The sequence below is a fragment of the Colius striatus genome, chromosome 7, assembly GCF_028858725.1.
Source record: "Colius striatus isolate bColStr4 chromosome 7, bColStr4.1.hap1, whole genome shotgun sequence".
Lineage (NCBI taxonomy): Eukaryota > Metazoa > Chordata > Aves > Coliiformes > Coliidae > Colius > Colius striatus.
The window spans coordinates 23,464,516-23,483,274 of NC_084765.1; the positions used below are offsets into that span (position 1 = coordinate 23,464,516).

Here is an 18,759-nt window from a genome sequence, read left to right on the forward strand (position 1 = left end):
TGTCAACTGCAATGTAATCCCAGGGAAGACAACTTAAAAAGGAGATTAAAAAAACCATTCTATGCATTCATAACTAACTAAAAAATTCTCCCAATGATGACAGTGAAAATAAGTCTGAACAGCACTTAACTGATTGAAAATAATACATCCTACCCCACCTTGTAATCATCAAGATAAGATTTTAATCTGCTTTTACTACTACAAAATAACACCAGACAAAATAAGAAAAGCTCACGGCCAACATCTTTTATTATGCAGAAAGATGGTGTAACTTTCCAAGGAGTACGTAGCATCTCAAACAATATGCCTTATTCTCCATCCTGCTGACCGGGTTTGCTCCAATTACATAATCGTAAGTACTGCCCAAACCAGTAACCATCCAATGTTTTAGAAAATCAAAAATCATTCAAACTGTAAATGACTGCTATTCATTAAAATGTAGTTTTTCTTCAACTGTAAGCATAGCCCTGAATGATGTCAGGCGAGGCAGTAGGGAACTATTAACTGTTGAAGAGATATAAATAGAAAATAAAAGCATTTTAAGAGTCTTCTTCCATAGCCACATCCTCTTGTAGCTTCTGTACCATTTTGTCCTCCAGCTGTTTTGGTGTGCCTTCAAAGCAAAGAAAGAATTAAATTCAAGATGTCTGTCTAAACACAAATAACTTTTCTTTCAAAAACATACATGTCTACTCTGGGTGAAACACTCTAAATATATTGCTTAAAGAGTTGTTTAGGAGTAAATCCATCAAACTTACAAGTATTTATTGATAATCTTCATCACCACCTACTGAACACTACTGTAGAAACGTTTAAATAGAAAAGCTGATGATGTTTTAAAGCAAAACCTAAACCACCATCATGTATATGTTTTCATCTGGCATGATGAACTTTGATAGGGTAATACTTAACAGAACCTTACAAAGGATTATAATAATGCATTACTTTAACCAATCAATGGCCTTCAAGCATTAACTTTTACATAAAGCACTCGTGAATGTTGTGTTGGATGGCAATAGTGTTACTATCAATAATACTACTCAATAATACTAAAATTAAAAAAAAAAAAAAAAACAGGATTGGCAGACTTCCTCCCTTTCAGTCCCAGGGGGAACGGCAAAACACTGAAAAGCTAGTCCTTGTTTGACAAACAGATGTACCACATGCTACTGTGCATCATTCGTTTAACATAAGCAAAATCAAACAAAAGAAATAAACACCCAGGTTTACTTTTTTGAACCCAATCTTGTTTTCTTTTTCTTCCCTCAAAAAACAATGGACAGGTTAAACCAATGTTTAAAACTATCCTGACGAAACCTTGTTACATATATATACAATCTTACGCTAGAATTAACACAAACTGGAAGAAAAAGCATTTAACAGCCTTCTAGTTAATGTCTAATAACGTCCCATCTGCATCCGCAGAGATAAAATCACTGGCAGTCTTTATAAAACAGTAACTAATGGAAACGGTTTTTAACTTCTCTCCACTATTCAACCCCATTAATTTATTTTTAAGAATAAATCACCTTTACAATCTACGTTATCATCATCATCTAACACAAGCTAGTATTTGTAAAAGTTTGGAAATCAGAAAACTATTGAGGAGAAACAGGTTTTTCCAATTGAAAAAAATCAGCTCATTTACAAAGATCACACAGTATTGTAGCTGAACTGGGCACACATTTTAGTGTGCAAAATCCCCATGATATTTAAAAAAAGGTTAGGCTTATGTGAAAATGCTTTTGTTTCAGTGTCTGTTTCATTATACACAGCGAACTACAAAAAATCCTACTCTCATAATTCAAAAAACAAGAGTTTGACTGCTGTATTTTACACCAATCCATTCTGTAGTTGATTGAGTTCAAACAACCAGTTCCAAGGAAAGACAGATAAATGTTCACAGTTAAAAAACAAGCAGTTCATAGAGTAACAGGTACCGAGTGCAGTTTAAAAACACTCAAATAAGGAAAAGAAAGTATGGATGCAGGACTAAATAAAAAGGTATGTCTGATACAGATCAAAGATGCTGCTTACATTTAGTGGCAGAGGATTATAAACCTGTAGAATTAGTCACACAAAACCCCCTCAATATTCATCATAACATTGTATACACAAGTTGACCTAAGCAAACCTAAGCAAGTTCTCACCTGCATGTGGAGCACGAAGAAGGTGGATATTCTGTTTGACTTCTTTGATGTCTTCTGCCTTCTGCAACTCTTTGCTCTTTTTTAATCTGAGGAGCAGGAAAATTAATTTTGATTATCTTCAAAGAGGAAATGTATGCTCCCTTTTTAATGCAAGACATACCTTTGTCTAAAGGTACATAAACTACAAATAGCAATCATTCCAACCAAATAAAGGTAAAAAGCATCGGAAAACCAATTTAAGCATACACTAGATACACAAACCAGCACTGTACCAACTCTTGCTAAAAATTTGCTTAAATCCAAAACTCCATATTACAAAAAGGAAGTACAATATTATCATCTGGTGTTCAAAAGCTGCACTTCATTGGAAAGTCAACAAAGTATAGCAGCTTGGTAGCTTAGTAGAGCCCACTCTACCCCTTCCCTTGGATGACTGTGCACGTACAAACCAAATAACCACTTAAAACTTTTGAACATCATTTCTCCAGAAAGATTAACTGTCCAACACAGATTTGCAAGAGCTCCTGTGCTACAAATACTTCTTACCTGTTCATAATAAATCTAGCTTGGCGTTTCTGCTTTATTTCCTCCACTCTCTTCATTGCATCCACTGAAATAAAGCAGAAATTGTTTTAAATGTGCTTACGTACCTACAGCTGAAAACGCATGCTATTTTGCAGAGCAACACTACCAGTATTCCATAACATCTCTGCATCAGAGGCAACTCTGTTACTATATAGAGAAGTTATTCCTTCTTCAAAGAGTAGGGTATGGGAATACCTTCTGTACCAGTTATGCTGAATTGTATTTTAAAACTTGTTTATGTTTCCACTTCTGTGTCTACACGTATTTTCTACAATTAATCATCACTAAGAAAGACTCTTCCTCAACTTGAAATCAGATGCAAGTCATCAGCTTCTCCTTTGTGGTATGCATTCATGACATAAGTAATTCTTCCATTTTATAGCAGTTGACATACTCAACTGAAGTGGAATGAGTGGGAACAACCAACCAACCAACTGCATCAATAGAAAATTCTTACACTGGAAGCCTCTTAAATAGCTGGAGAATCACTACAGTTTTTGGAAGATAATAACTCAAAATAGAGGAGTGTTGTACCTCATTTTCTAACCAGTTTATGAAGAAAAATAAAATCAAGTGAGACTTCACAACTCAAGCCTCCTCCACACATAAGAATCTGGTCATGATTCCAGTAATTTCAACCACATTCACTACAAACTATCAATACTCAAAAGAAGTCTTCTGAAAACATGCTCATGGAGGGTTGTAAAGGTTCGATCCTTACAATTCATCTTTTGTTCTTTCTAAAACAACTCACCAGTCTTGTTCCACAACTCCCTCTGGTATTTCACTGGTTCATTTCTACGTTTTTCAAACTCAAATGAATTATCCTAAATTAAGAAAAAGTAAATACAAATTATATACAGAAGAGTATTTAGATCAATACATTCTAACTATAGCACTCACTCATATAAGGCTTTTTTTTTCTTTCACAAGCTCAGTTCCTATACTTTTAACAACCTTTAGAGACCACTAAACTAGAAGGAAATAGAAGGGAGTGTTTGACCTCAAAAGTGTCAGAAGCCACAGTGATTTGTCTGAAGGAAGCTATTTAGCAAAACATCTCCCCCGGCTATTTTCTTTTTAGCAAGACAACAGGAATAAAGACCAACAAAATAGACTAGGCAGGTAGAAAGCAAAATTGAAAATGTGTAGGGTCAAAAGCATTTAATGCAGGTCAAGCCAGTTCTGCTAACAGTCTGTACTTTTTTAAAGGTTAAAAAACCCAAACCAACAAGCCCACATTATTTAATTTGAAGGAAACTGAAACAATACAAAATCATTTAAAACTGTAAAATATTTCCATGTTTTCCACGACATTATAGTGTTTGGGGCAGATGAGGATTTTTCTTTTTGTTAGGTTTTTTTTCCTTCTCCAGGAGTTTAAGATGGAAAAACAGTTCTGTAATTTGGTTTGGGTTTTTTTTTGCTAGGCATATATTATACCACTTTCATCTGAGGACTCTTCCCTGCTAAAATGTTCTTTTCTGTATTGCTCAGGATGAGTTATTATACCAGCTGCTAATCTTCACTTAAGCTAAAGACAGCTCCAACGAGAGAAGCTACACAGAACAGCAAGAAATGGCACGTACACACTCACAAGCCATGCTCCATTGCCAGACAAATCTGAAGTTTTCACCATGGGATGGCATCAAGCAGAATATCCAAAATACAAGCTGTAGAACACACCATATGCTAATCTCTACACGTCATTTTTTATTACTGAAAAGATTTTTTTTAATTACCTAAAATTCCTTTTTAGCCAAGCACGACAGCACGTCAATTCACTGCAGTTTACCCTACACTATGTCAGCTTTCACGCGTTTATAACATACAGCATTGTTTTGTATCATGAGAACACAACAGAAGCAGTCAAGAGAAGTCTCTTGAGAGTACAGATGTTCAAAGGGCCATGGTCTTCTAACCTACATGCACAAAGATTAACTGCAGCTGCCTCATCCTGGCCAATTACAGTAATGAGGGGACAGAATATCCAACACCTCAGTTATTCTCAGTGAGAGAATAATACAGTCCTTCAGAAATACCTTGTGAACAACCACTTGCCAAGTTTCTATCCTTGTTTCTATTTTTAAAAAAAATCTTGAAATACAAAAAACCAAATAAATCTATTTAAACTCTATCCAATGTACTTGTTTAAAGCATCAACACCTGTCACCTTACAAACAACAGTATTCCTCCACCAAACTAAAACAAAACAGTATGTTTATATACTGTTTTAATTCCTAGCATACACAGATATGCCTCAGAATTGGAGCATACTGTCACCTATCTAGACTTGTATATAAGAATGATAAATTAAGTTCTTCTCAAAAAAGTAACTCAGAAATAACTTGAAAGCAAGAAATACAATTACAGGAGATGCTCATTAATCATGGCTTCTCAGAATCACATTAAAAAACTAAAATCACATTTTCCCCTTGGAAGATCCACAGAAGGCAGCCAATCACTATGTCCAAATATTTACTAAATTTGTAGTGTTCTGTCAAAAAACAGGTAATTAAGTCACAGTAATTTCTGACTTCTTTAATGCCTGTCTCACCAAACATGAATGTTCAGTATTTTTACCACTGAAGTAAGTTTGTCTTGAAACTGTTTTTAAGACCTCATATGCTGTTTTTGAAACATTCCTATCTATGAATGACTTCTTCTATACATTATGTGCTTTAAGGAGACATCAAAAGGTCTTATTTGTCAACACAGACATCCCGGGGAACCCAGTAACCACATTACCTAATGGTGCAGACATACAACTAAAAAATATATAGGTATAAAAGTAGGAGACAGATAGATTAAAAAAAAAAAAAGCCTTAGACTTTGGAACTACCCTGTATTATCAATGTAAACATCTGACCTCCCTGGTTTCCCCACTGAAGCTAAAATGGGAAGTTCCAAGTTACAGTCAAACTAAATTAAGAGCTCCCTCTCGAGAAAATTCTCACATCCTCTTCCACAATCCCTCTTTTGTCCACTTACTCCATTCCTCATGCTCATCCACGTTAAGCTAGCTCTGTTTGCAGCTGGCAGAGGACAGATTTCTGCCATTTTAGCAAACCAGTTCAGCTCCTCAAGAAGTAGTTGAGTTTCTTACCACTGTCAATTCTTTGCCAGATGCCTTTCGGAATGCTTTGGTCCACCTCATCTTCCTAGGATTTCGCTTCTTTTTAAAGTTTCTGTGGCATTTTGATTTGCAGAATCTAAATATCTTAAAGAAGAAAGGGGAAAGCTTACAGTCAAATCATGTTATTCCTGCCCCATTAAAAGCATGGTATCAAACACTGAAGTTTCTCTAACAATTGTTTATTGAAACAACATTCATCTGTCAAATGTCAATCCTCTTAGTTTAAATATAGACATTAACAAAAACAATTTCAAGCACCATTCTACTTTTCTATTATAAAGTCATTTTTAGAGCTGTCAGGGACATGCACAAAAACGTAAAATTAAGCTGATCATAAATAAAACAAACAGAGTCTGGAGGATTATTACCTGCAAAAATAACTATAAAACCAAACCTGTACTATGAATAAACAATTTTCTATACCTGTCAGCACTTTTTAGTTACAGTGCCATTCTGATAGCAACAAAAACTCCTCACATTTCTCATAAAACATTTTTAAATGCAATACACATAAACACACACAATATAAAATCTATCTTCTGGAATGTAGCTTTAAGCCTTTAAAGATTACTCTGCAGTAGGAGCCCTAAGCACATTAGTCAAGTCCTGTGCTGAATTTACTGAAAGCTGTTAAAGCATATGCCAAAACATTCTAACTGACCTTTTCTTTTTTCTTCCCCCCTCACTCCATATTTTACAGAATGGCAGACTCTAAATTTTAGATACCTGCCACTGCTTGCAATAGAAGCACCTTATGCTCATCCAGGTGATGTTCTCAGGCACATTAAAAATGCACAAAGGAAGCTTCATTATCCCTACTTAATTTTCCCTTTTATTGGCGTTGAAATTATGTAACTAATGGCCAAACTAAAGATCAATCCTCTAACCCAAACTATCTCAAATTTAACAGACAATTTCCAGTCAAAAAAAGTACGCAGCAAGATGGCAGTAAGATGGGGAGGCAGCAGGGAGGGATGACATACATAGTCATATACCGCATTTACAGTTCTTCCCTAAATTCATGCATTGCTTCAAACCATCCTGGGCTGTCTTGTATCCAGAGCAGAGTTGAAGCTTTACTTAATAATACTCAAATTTTGTTAGTCATGAGGTTTTGAAAACTTCATTCTTTTTTAACCATGCCCTTTCCAACCTAATACTCCCTTCTGAAGCAAATACGAAAATTTTAGTAAAGGTAATCAGCTTCAAATTATCTTTTTGGTTTTACATTTTTCTACCATATTTTTTCACCTTAACTCAGAAAAATGGCCACATCCCTTATGGCCATCTTCTAGTAATTGGAACTGTGTCAATCTACATCTACCTCTAAATTCCCAAAAGCTGTGACTCAGACGAGGAACACAGTTGAGCCAGTATTTGTCTTGACATTTGAGCAGGGGAAGGAAGCTATTTCCCTAAACTTCATTACCCACTGGGCTCTCAAACGCCCTGTAGTGATAATAAGTACAGTAGAGGCTGGGAAACTATACACAACATTTTATGTACAAAATTGTCACTGTAATGTAAAGCCCAAAGTGCTATGAGCATCCTGTTATGACAGCCTCAATTGAGTAAGTCATAACAGATATCTGAGAGTTAAGTCTTTCAGTAGAATATCATGACAGACATAAATCGTCAGCTTTAGTATACAGTGCCTGCTATCTAGATTGTTCAAAGCTTTACAATCACCTGCTGTTAATCTGAAGCTTCCACTTCTCCAAAATCAGAAAAATAAGGGATGAAGATTTTGTATTGCTCTGCAAAGCATACAGTTGATTATTAAAAACTTGGAACAAATCAGCCCACAATCTTCCCGACAGCCACAACAGTTGACAAATTACAGCATCACTCCATTTAATAGCTCTCACAGAGTAAATAATCCCGTGCGGGGACTGCCGTCACCCAGCACCACCTCACGAACGCAGTCCCGGCCGGCACGGTGCCTCCAACCTGCCGTGCGCAGAGCCTACGGGCGCTCCAGCACGATGCGGAAACGCTGCCGGCCACCCTCACCGCGGCCCGAGACCGGCCAAAGAGGCTGCGGGAGCGCAGCCAGCCACAGTCCGACCCGGGACAGGGCACCACGGCGGGACGGCCCCTCGGGCCGCGGCAACGGCTGCGACCGCCGCGTGAGGAACGGTCACCGCGCGCAGGGGTGAGAGCAGCCCGCCGCCAGCGCGCCGCGGGGCCAGGCAGACGGCCACGGAAGCGCACCCGGCCTCGGCGGACAGGCGCCAGCCGCTACCTTGCAGTCGTTGCGCACGAACATGACGCCGTGCCCCGGGTAGATGGGCCCCGAGCAGAAGTAGCACTTCTCGATCCTCATGGCCGCCGCGCCGCCCGGCAGGCCCCGCCGGAAAGGGCGCGCTCAGCTGACCGGAGGCGCCACGGCGCCACCTGCCGGCCGCGCGGCGCCAAAGAGCCGCTGGAGCGGGCGCATGCGCAGACGTGACTCGGCCTCTGCCCGCAGCGTGTCGCTGCGGCGTCAGGCAGCGCCGGCCGTGCCCGCGGCGTGTTGCGTCAGGCACGGAGGTACCGCACGCTCCGGAGCCCTGTCTCCAGGAGCTTGTTCCTGGAACGCGGCACTTGTATTGGAGGCCGTGGGAGCCTCTTCTCGCAGCCACGGCGAACAGCCTTGCAGCGCCAGAGGAGTAACGCTCCTCGGCCGCACAGCCGAGCAGTCTACCCTGTGAAGAAGCCAGCAACCACACATAAAGCAATACCTCCCGGAGTCCTGTAGAGCCGATCACATAAAGCCCACCTGCAAAGCAAAGAGCTCTTTTTGCAGCGTCTGGTTGTACAGACCAGATACAGCTACTGAACGGGAAATTGGAAAGAGTTCCTGTTGGACATAAGCCCATTTACAGCCCAACATGGGACTGAGTCTACTTAAAACTAGCACATTCCAGACCACATGCACTCACAAAGGTCCTACAAGAATGTGTCATTTTTTAATTTGGGGGCTTTGGTTTGGTTTTAACTTTGACTAGTAGAACAGTGCAAGCTTTTCAAATTGGTCTTCATTTCTTTGGCAGGCTTTAACCATCATGACATATAAGGAGGACCATGAAACTTAGTATGTCTTAGCAAGATCTCTTAATAAAACATATCAGCCATATCTAAAATGTGGAAGAGGTTATTGCTCAAAAAATACGAAACTAGCCCACAAGACCACCACATGAACAATGCTGAGACTATAATTTCTGTGGAAGTTCTCCTTGCTGCCCTTTTTTTGAAGCTATAAGAAAGCTCTACTTATTGTCTGATTTCCAAATCATTATACAAACAGGTTACTGGGGGAAACAGGTGAGAAGAACAGATGTACAAAATCAGTAATACGCCAAAACCTACAAACCTCTGACATTCACCACATCAACCACAATCCATTCGATCAAGAGTGCGGTCCATCCTTTGATTTCACCAGAGATTCCTATGATAAAAGCTGAGATACTTGTGCTCAAAGTATTTTAGAAAACAACCAAAATCTAAAAACACCTACACACAGAAATGAAGTTGGGATGAAATTATTAGACAACAACCGCATCTTTAAAAGTAAGCTGACTTTTTTTCTTTCCAAAATGACTCTCTCCTTCCCCTAAACAGACATTCATAGCTTAGTATAGAAACTAAATACAAATTAAAAGATTTTGTGATCAGGTTGTGTTTGAGTCCCTTCGGCTTCTCATTATAAATGCAACATTTTGTTCTAAGTGTGAAAAACAAATGAAGCTGAAATGGCTCAGTATTAACGCTAAGGAGACTGTAACCCAAAGAAAGAAAAAAAAGGAGTCAAGCATGGATTTTTAAACCTATGGTTGTGTTACGCTAGAATTCAGGCAAATCACTTTCTGCTTCATTTCTGTATTTGTAAGATCCAAGTCTTCTACAGGGGAATTAATTTTTTAAGCAAAATTTGAAGTACTGTCTGAAACTGATGGGTTTGCATGCATTACTCTAAGGAACCTATTACTATTTCTTCTGTTCCCCCTCCTGCAGTTACTTGTTTATTGTGAAAAGACCTAAAAGCTAGGCCCTGTACCTTCCTAAATTTTTTTAATTGGAAAGAGTCTTCTCTCTGTTCTTTAGTCTTAGGATGCTGTTCCAGCTCACAGTCTGAAATCCTCCTTACCACATAAGGCTTTACATCAATTCCTGCTTCTCCATTTAAAAGAAATAAAATACCTGAGCATTTGGAGAAAAATTCACATGTGGAATTGCATGTGCCTTTAGGGCTGTTTTTGCTTTCTAGTTTCTAGAACAAGAAGAAAAACAGTCACCTTGGGGCTATATATTAAGAAAGATGGAAGGAAGGAAAAAAAGTGCTTTAGCACGGTAGAGTCTCTAACCTTATCAGCACAGAACTTCTCTCAAATCTTTGTAAACATCAGACTTCAGCCACATCCTCCTGCAGAAGGCACAGGCCAGAGCATATGACTGGTGACTAGCACTTACCCCAACCTTAAGGAACAACAGCTCCGAACTGACTCAGAGACAGAGAGTAAGATAGGACTGTACAGGATATTAGTCTCATGCTGCATGCCGGAGGGAAGGCTTTGTGGCCATGACAGAAGATGGCAACCCAGCTGATAAGAAGAAACATGCACAAAGCAATTTTGAGGCAAGCTATGAAAACACCAAGTTTACAGCTAGAGGCAAAGCCAAATAGTAAACAAATCTTCTTAGGTCTAGGGCTGCTGTGCTTTGACATATGCAATTGCAATCCTTGTTTTGCAGTTTGATTACTTTGAGTTTCCTGCCCCTGTGACTTTTCTTCTCCCCATGGGCTGAAGACAGCCTTCTTTGAAGTGCTTATTCCTGATCTAAAACACAATACAGATTGAAGACTGCTAGAGTCAGAATCTAGATTAAGTATCAAAAAAGAATATGTATTTGACTCCATTAACAGTTATTCACAGACAGAATTAGGTATTCAGCCTCACTGGAAGAGGAGGTTTTGCAGCAAACTGAGTGGCTCCTTTGTTTGATTTTTGACATGGATTACCACAGCAAGAATTGTTTCACCAAACAACTCAATGCCTTATACTCTGATCTGCAAATATTTACTTACTTGTCCAGGTTTCCTAATAGAAGAACTGTTATATACAGTCATTTAAAAGAACTGACAACTGTTGGGCATGTGTACTTGCAGGATCAGGTTCTTAAGAGCCTATAATCACGTTGGACAATTGTGGAGGTCATCTAGACCAAAGTCCTGCTCAAAGCAGGACAAATTAACACCAAGTGGCTCAGGGCCACATCCATTTGAGTTTTCAGTGTTTTCAAGGATGGCCATTCCATAACCTTCCTCAGGTCCCATTCCAACTTTTGACTACTTTTATGATGACAATTTTTTCCTAAAGTCTAATCAGAATTTTCTATACACACAGAGAACTTCTCCGAGTCCTCCGAGATGGGTCTGGCTCCATGTTCTATATACTCTCCCATTAGAGAGTTCAAGACAGCAGAAAGGTCTCCCTTAGCTTTCTTTTCTCAAAGCTAAGCAAACCCAGTTCTCTCTCCTCCTAATCCCTGTGCTCCAGCCCTCTGATCTTGGTTGCATCTCCTGGGCTTGCTCTAATGTGTCAGTATCTTTGTTCTACTGGGGCCTTCCACCTGCTGGCTTCATTTTATTAATGCAGCTCCAGATGCAGCTGGTTTTCTGTGCCACACGGCTACACTTCTGGCTCCTGGCCAACCTGGTTTTGAGCAGGATGCCCATCCCCTATTCTACAAACTGTTTTTTCAGCCAGTACTACTTCATGGGGTTATTCCAAACCCAATGAAATGCCCAGTCACACTTGCCCTTGTTAAACTTAATGAGGCTTAGTTTAACTTATACTTCTTGCCTGTCAAGGAACCTCTGTCCATCATATCACCTACATAGTAATCTACAGGGCTCTTGATGGAAGCAGATATTCTAAAAAAAAAAAACCAAAAAAAAAAAGAAATCAAGCTCCTTACATTTGTAGAAGCATTAAATTTTACAAAATCCATTGCTTGACTCCCTTTGCTCTGAACATGCCACATGCTCACATTAACAGCTTTCTTAATGTCTTACGAATAAAGAATGTTTCCTCTATTTTCTTCTGTAGGTTTGAGCTGCTGGCATCACTCAGGATGCATCAGGCCCCCCATCCAAGTGGTTCAGGCAGTGCAAGAGGGAAAGATCAAGAAGTATCTACGGCCGCGGAAGAGAACTGAGACACGCTTGAACTAAAAAAAACATAACACATAGGGAAGATGTGCAGAAGGGCACAGACTGATATTGAACCGAGACAGCAGTAAACAGTATAGTTCAGTTCAACAAATGCTGACAAGGCTCAGATCAGGAATGTTTAAATATTTTATATTAATAAGAAATCCTGGGACAAAGCATCATAATGGAAATCCTTTCCAAAACTTTGTTCCATTACAGATCAACATTTTCATCTGACACTAGATGGAAACAACTTTTCTTGAAATTTCTCATTACAGCTTGTCATCACATTAGAATTCTTTGTTTGCTTTCTTTAAAACCAGAGCTAGACTAGGAAGAATAAGGTAATTCACTGTCAAGAGACGTTTACCATGATTTCCCATGAGACTTAAAAAGGGAACAAAAGTTGTGTCATGGAATAATTCAAACATAATTCTTACAGCACATTTCAAAGGCTGATATCAAAACAATTTTATATATACTCTTTATACAGTAAATGGTAACATATAATATGCATGACAAAAAATATGACAGTTTCAGTATTTCATATCCAATCTAAACATAGACATTGGAAAGGAAATATTTTACACCATTTCAGTAGTCAACTAACGAGTAGGTTGCGATAATCCTTACTGTTTTCACGAACTGGATAGAGCCACTAGCAGAAAAACTCCCATTAAAGGCAATGCATGACAAAGTTCCACTGCAACCCTCTGAAAAGCTGAGTTACATGAAAAGAAATTCAGACACTGAAGTACATGGAAACATATTGTATCCTACAGTAGTTTGATACTCTACTAGTCAAAAACATGATGGTAATTTCAAAAGGCACTGAGTTAAAATACAGTAAATCCGGTCCACAAGCATTTTAGAATCTTGGTATTGTAGAAAAAAAGTGCCCCTATTTATTCAATATAAATTGCTTTAATCTCTGTCCTAGCCCCAGAGCAGTCAAATTATATTGCACTTCTAAAATAGTCTCTGTAGTCTATAATAAAAATTTCATATTTACATGTTGTATTTAGTAACAATGCACTACTTCTTAAAATATTTTAAGAACCAAGTTTTAACACTTATTCTTGTATTATTAATGTAATCAGAGGCTACTTTTTTTTTGTATTAGGTCCTATCTAGATGCTTTTTTGGTCCTTCAATAAAATTTGTTACGCTGCAATTCATGTTCACAGCTGGTAACAATGTTTGCCTGACATTGCAGTAGTTAGACTATTTAAATAAATAAATACATAATTTCTAAAGAAGTAATAGCTTTGGAGTTTTGTAAACAAACTGCTGTGGAAAGCCTGTAACAATCAATTTGGCATATTATGACCCTAATTGGCAACACAACCTCTGCCAGAGCAGAAAACCATTTGGTAGGCACATCTTACAAATCAATCTGAAAAAAAAAAAGACCCAAAAATACTGATTGTTCCTTAAGTTGTATGAATAAATAAAATGATCAAAGAGTAACATAATCCAGTGAAACCAAAACTGACTTTCATGTGATCTGTAGGGGAGCAAAAAGAAGAAAAACAGCTCTTTAATACAATCTAAAGGACATGAACAAGCCATAATTGAATACGTGATAACCAAGATGTAGAGGACACAAGTTTGGCAGAAAAACAAGCATTCTAAATTTATAGAAATACTGATCTAGACAGAACTGGTATCTTAGCTGCATCTCACCAGAATACAATCATCATTCCTTTTTCAATCCAAATTTGAAGAAACATTCCAAATCTGTGTTTCACAAAACAAATTCAGGAAATTTTGCTGACATCTAGGGTGCCCTACATTCCTGATAAAACGTAAGTAGCAACGTAAAAGAAACATAACAGATGTACAGTTATGTCATTTACATATATGTATATGCATATTCTAGAAATTCAAATTATGTCAGGAGGTCTCATAGGCTGTGTTGGACATATTGAATATGGTACAGTTGTAGTTTACATGTTCAATTTTATGACATACCCAAAGCGCTCTACATATGCATCCCCATGCTTCTCTGTAGTTTTTTATTCTTTACCAAATAGCTTGCTTTATTTTTTCATCACTAGAAACTGATTGTTTGAGGGAGTGAGGAAATGATTAAATGTTTCTGTTCAAAACCAAGAACCTGTTGGTAAATTCGCTGTTAGTAGCGACTGAGAGCTATCACAATATGTAACCTAAATGCCTTGTCTGTGTAGTTAATAGAGCTTTCAAAGGGCAATTGAAAATTCTTTCAATTCAGAAGTGTACTCATACAGAGAAATGTTTCTAAATATGGTAATGAAAATTCCTCCTCTTCTGCTCAAAGGGGAGAATTAGAGGAATATCCAGTGCTACATCAAATTAAACCTGTGTCACATCACTAATAAACTGCATACCTTGAACACAAAGGTCAATGTTGTTTGAGAGGAAAAAAACCAAAATTAGTATCAGGAATTAATACAGGTCTTAAAATAACTAAACAGTATGATTTGTCCATAAGTTAAACAAGCTGCAACTGTACGATATTTTATCATATACATTAAACTTAATTATAACTGAGTTAACAGGCACATTTGCCTTTTTCTTCCTCCTCATTCAGTTGTTCTGTAGAGCTGTGCCCATTGGAGCGCACTACTCCTTCTGGGATCCAGGATTTATCTACACACCGTTCCATGCGCTTCATAATGAGGTCGAGCAGAGTTTCAATGGCTTTGCTGACATTATTCCCATTAGCTGCACTCGTTTCAAAATATGGTATCCTGCAGAAGACAAAACCCACAAGCTTATGCCGCACAGTTTCTATTTATAGGAGCAAAACCAATCCATGATTATTGACACACACCTAGAAACCATACAAATACTGTTAGTGATGTGAAATGCAAAGTAATGAAATGGCTGACTCTAAAGCCTATCCTTCTGCCCTGCCTCCAATTTATATCATGGAGTCCACAATTTACAGATGCACTGGTCAGTATGAGTTTTCAAAGTTATGCTCCTGAGGTCTGTGTTTTTCAGCTCTGTTCCCCACAAGAGATGTAATTACTTGTTACAGCCTTGTGTGCAGAAGTATTCTCCTTACTAACCTCTATCCACATCAGCTAGGGAGTCACTGCAAGAGAGGGAATGCCAGTATGGACATTTGACAATAAACAGATCAGAAAATTTGGTTCAGAAGTGCACTTCTGATCCACACTGAAATGCAAAAGTCATCCAGAGATGAGACTCATGGAAGACATAATGGGGTATAAGAGCACTACTGGATAAATTAGTGTCTGATGGGAATAGAGATTTCACACGTGGTTCTGTTCAGACACGTGACTTGTGCCTGCAGGGAAGGGCAAGGCCACCCTCTCTTCCTGCCGGTCTGACTCAGTTTTCAGGCTCCCTGGGAGTCTGTGAATGCAGATGCTTGCAAGAAAGCATGGCTGACCCCTCTGAGGCCAAGTCACTAAGAATTCACTAACATAAAGTCCTAACAAAACCGGTTGAACATTTGAGGGAAGACTGAATGGGGAGAGGGCAGAGAACTGGGAAACCATAGCCTAGACCAGAACTGCTCCTCTGTGAGAACCAAGCACTCTGTAAGCAGACACTCTGAATCTCAAAGAGACCAAGGTCACAAGTTTCCAGAACATCTGTGGAAAATTTGTTTACTGCCAAGGAAAGAAGAAGATTCACCTATCTCTAATACAAGATTATTGCAACACTAAGGATGAATTTTTAGGCAATGCAGAAAACATTAATATTAGAGAAAAAAGATAACATACCTGGCCAGTTAAGCATTCTAAAATGCTTATTCTCACAGTAACCTTTCAGTATACAAAAAAGGCATTACAGAAAGCATTTCTTTCTGCTTTAAACACATCAATAACTGGAAGGAAGTTAGTTACCCATATTTTTCAGCAAGTTCTTTAGCCTCTTCTTCTTTCACCATTCTTTGGTCTTCCAGATCACACTTGTTACCACATAATACAATGTCAGGGTTTTCACAATACGCATGCATTTGTAGCTGACCTAATAGCAAATACATGAATAGGGGTCACAACTTCCTGTTACACATAAAGCTCACTAAGAACACTACCACATTTCACAGGGCACAAAGTCCTTCAGGAAAGCAACTCTTAGAAAGATGGAAGACAAGCATATTCTCTGATATCTCCCAGGACTTCTGCTATTGCCCTGGGGAGACAGAGAACAGGTGGATATCCACTATCACGTACCCACTGAAAAAGCCAGGGGAGCAGAAGCCCGACAAAGTTTGCATAGAAGCTACATATTTGTAGCTTAAGGAGTTGTGCTCACCAAGCATCTTCAATGAGCTGCCAGGAAAGGATATACTTCTCTCTCCCGATGAATAATGTGGTTTAGGAACCTCTTTGCCTAGATACACTAGTCTAGTAACATTTGCCTTCCATTAAGTTTTCCTGACAAAGCTTCAGGGAAGTCAAAACAGGGTTTTGCATGGGCTTTCTGCACACTTAAATTATCACCAGAGCCAGGGATACGATGTTCTCTCAGCCAGCTTTTATATATGTTAAGATTCAAGTTCAGTAGGCAAAAGTTGAATTTCAGGTAAGCACTATAAGCCACCACTAGCAGCTATTATAATTAGTAAAAGAAATTAAGTGCTGTTTTCATGAGAAAGCTATAAAAAACAGTATTTTCAGTTGTATTTCTGTGAGACTCCATATTTAAAACATAGCCCACTCACTGCTTATGCAAAGAAACAATGAAAATAGGAAACAATAAAGAAATGCCATACTTATCCAGTTCCTGACGTTCAGAAAGCTTTGCTCATTTGTCAGATCAAAGAGTAGAAGAAAACCCATGGCATCTCTGAAGAAAGCTGTCGTCAAGCTACGAAACCTAGACCAGCAAAGTGAAATTATTTGGCTCATCTGACAAGTTATTTTGAAAATATAATTGCACATAGTCATGAAACTGAGGTAACTTAAGACTGAATCAACTAGAATGAAATATTCATCATAGTTGTTTTGCTGATGTAGGGACTGCACAACAAGAATTGCTAACATTACTATGGCCTAATAAAGGCCTAAGGAAATCAAGCAAACATTTCACTCAAGCAAGCATGAGCACAAGTCTTCCCCGTTATAAAGCATGACTTAATCAAGATCCAAAAATAACAGTAAGTGTGAAATTCAGACTTTGGACAGAAATTTGTCCCCTATATACACCAGTTCATGAAGACTATCAACCATTAGGAAGCTAGTCTTTTGATAGGTGAAATCACCTCTAAGGATTCTTTTGTGTTTGTCTGTCTCACTTTCCCAAGACTTCAAGATGTGCACAGAAATTTAAGGAAAACTGAAAAAATAAAAGTCTTAATAGCATCTATATGCAGTGGTCATGAAAAAAATAAACTGCAATTTACAAAAAAAAAAAAAAGCAACAACTACAGTTTCCATGTCTTACAGTTTTCAATTACAGCTGTATTCTAATGGGTATTCATAGGAAATTTTGCATCGCTGTTAAAATTAAAGTGCACTTTCCCATCCTGAGTGGTACAATTAAAATCTAGCAATCAATAAAGAGAATTAATGTAGTCAGTTCCATTTGCATCTAACTTGATGAAAACTGCCTTACTTGTTAGGTGGGGGTTGAACATACCTTTCCTGCCCCGCAGTATCCCAGAGCTGAAGATGTATTCTCTGTCCTCTGCCACCAACGCCATCGGGCCCATTGGGTCTATACACCTGTAAAAGGCAAATTTACAAGACTGTTAGGCAGTTCAGCCTCTACAGAACACAAAATAACTTACATTTAAAGTCATTAAATGCAGCAAAACTAGTGTTGCTGACACAAAGATTCCAACTACAACTCAATCTGTCTGCTTTATAAGACAAAAGTAATACGGGTTGCATTTATTTTTGCATCTAATTGAATATGTAAAAATAAGGGTAAAACTGGAAAAACAGTATCCAACAGAACACAGATATTTAAAGCAGTCATTACAATTCATTAGACAAGCTTAATTTTAATATTTTGATTTTCTGTTTTTTGCTATTTAAATTTGAATGTGATACAAGAAAGCAACAATCAGATCATGCGTTCTGGCAAGGTATTTGTAGCGCTAACAGAACCCTCATTAGCAACAGAATGTTCTCAAAAGATAACAACATTTCTTCTTAGCTGCCAACAGACTGATGAAAAAGAGCTGAGGGTAGATCTTATCATATAGCTTGAAAAGCAGAAATGAGATGATACTAATATATGCTGAAGAGTTCATTCAGCATGAAAATATAATTCGAGGCATCTGTTAGCTTTGGAAGGATCAGATAAAACAGATTAATTTGTTTAGAACACTTCATTGTCATCACCATCATCATTAGGTCATCATCTTTACCATCAACTGTCATTGTACCTAAAATTACCAGAGTTACAAACATACCTTTAGAGACACAAACTTGCTGAATTTGGGGATTACATGATTCAAGTTGTGAAACCTAAGTCTTATCCTGAGTTTTCAATACATGTTTACTATCCCCCAAAGGGAATACTAGCTTATTCAAGAGACTAGTTTCACATTTTGCCAAGATATTTACTCCTTGCACTACTGTGGTGCATGTCATCCATCAAAAGTCAGTCTGTACAATGCCCATTACAACATACAGATTTCTGGACATTTGAGAAACCAGCAGACTACACTGAAGGGTATTTGCTACATGTACATAAGAATGAAAAATCTTGTGCTGATT

The 18,759-nt window shown here is 38.2% G+C and overlaps 2 protein-coding genes across 4 annotated transcripts in view; both read right to left on the minus strand.

Moving 5' to 3' along the window:
- Positions 1 to 231: 231 nt before the first annotated feature.
- On the minus strand, positions 232 to 8,247 carry RSL24D1 (ribosomal L24 domain containing 1). Its single transcript, XM_061999547.1, has 6 exons — positions 8,117 to 8,247; positions 5,842 to 5,955; positions 3,490 to 3,562; positions 2,697 to 2,760; positions 2,151 to 2,236; positions 232 to 613 (listed from the first exon to the last, which is right to left on the minus strand). The coding sequence occupies exons 1-6, from the start codon at positions 8,195 to 8,197 to the stop codon at positions 540 to 542; spliced, it is 492 nt and encodes a 163-aa protein (XP_061855531.1). The 5' UTR covers positions 8,198 to 8,247; the 3' UTR covers positions 232 to 539.
- A 3,949-nt stretch (positions 8,248 to 12,196) lies between these two features.
- Positions 12,197 to 18,759, minus strand: part of RAB27A (RAB27A, member RAS oncogene family) — a 31,261-nt gene continuing 24,698 nt past the window's right edge. For all 3 annotated transcript variants that reach the window (XM_062000244.1, XM_062000241.1, XM_062000243.1), the window contains 4 exons: positions 17,672 to 17,757; positions 16,806 to 16,909; positions 15,934 to 16,057; positions 12,197 to 14,802 (listed from right to left, as the gene is read on the minus strand). In XM_062000244.1, the coding sequence (XP_061856228.1) occupies positions 14,604 to 14,802; positions 15,934 to 16,057; positions 16,806 to 16,909; positions 17,672 to 17,757 (513 nt within the window). In that variant the 3' untranslated portion in view covers positions 12,197 to 14,603. The remainder of the gene's footprint in view (positions 14,803 to 15,933; positions 16,058 to 16,805; positions 16,910 to 17,671; positions 17,758 to 18,759) is intronic.

What these genes read in the sequence shown, in the direction of transcription:
- RSL24D1 (XM_061999547.1), bottom strand. Translation starts at nt 8,197, where the DNA reads ATGAGGATCGAGAAGTGCTACTTCTGCTCGGGGCCCATCTACCCGGGG. An exon ending in TCGTGCGCAACGACTGCAAG is followed by an intron (nt 5,956 to 8,116) that starts GTAGCGGCTGGC and finishes TTCTTCTTTAAG; the next exon opens with ATATTTAGATTCTGCAAATC. An exon ending in GCTAGATTTATTATGAACAG is followed by an intron (nt 2,237 to 2,696) that starts GTAAGAAGTATT and finishes CCTGCTCCTCAG; the next exon opens with ATTAAAAAAGAGCAAAGAGT.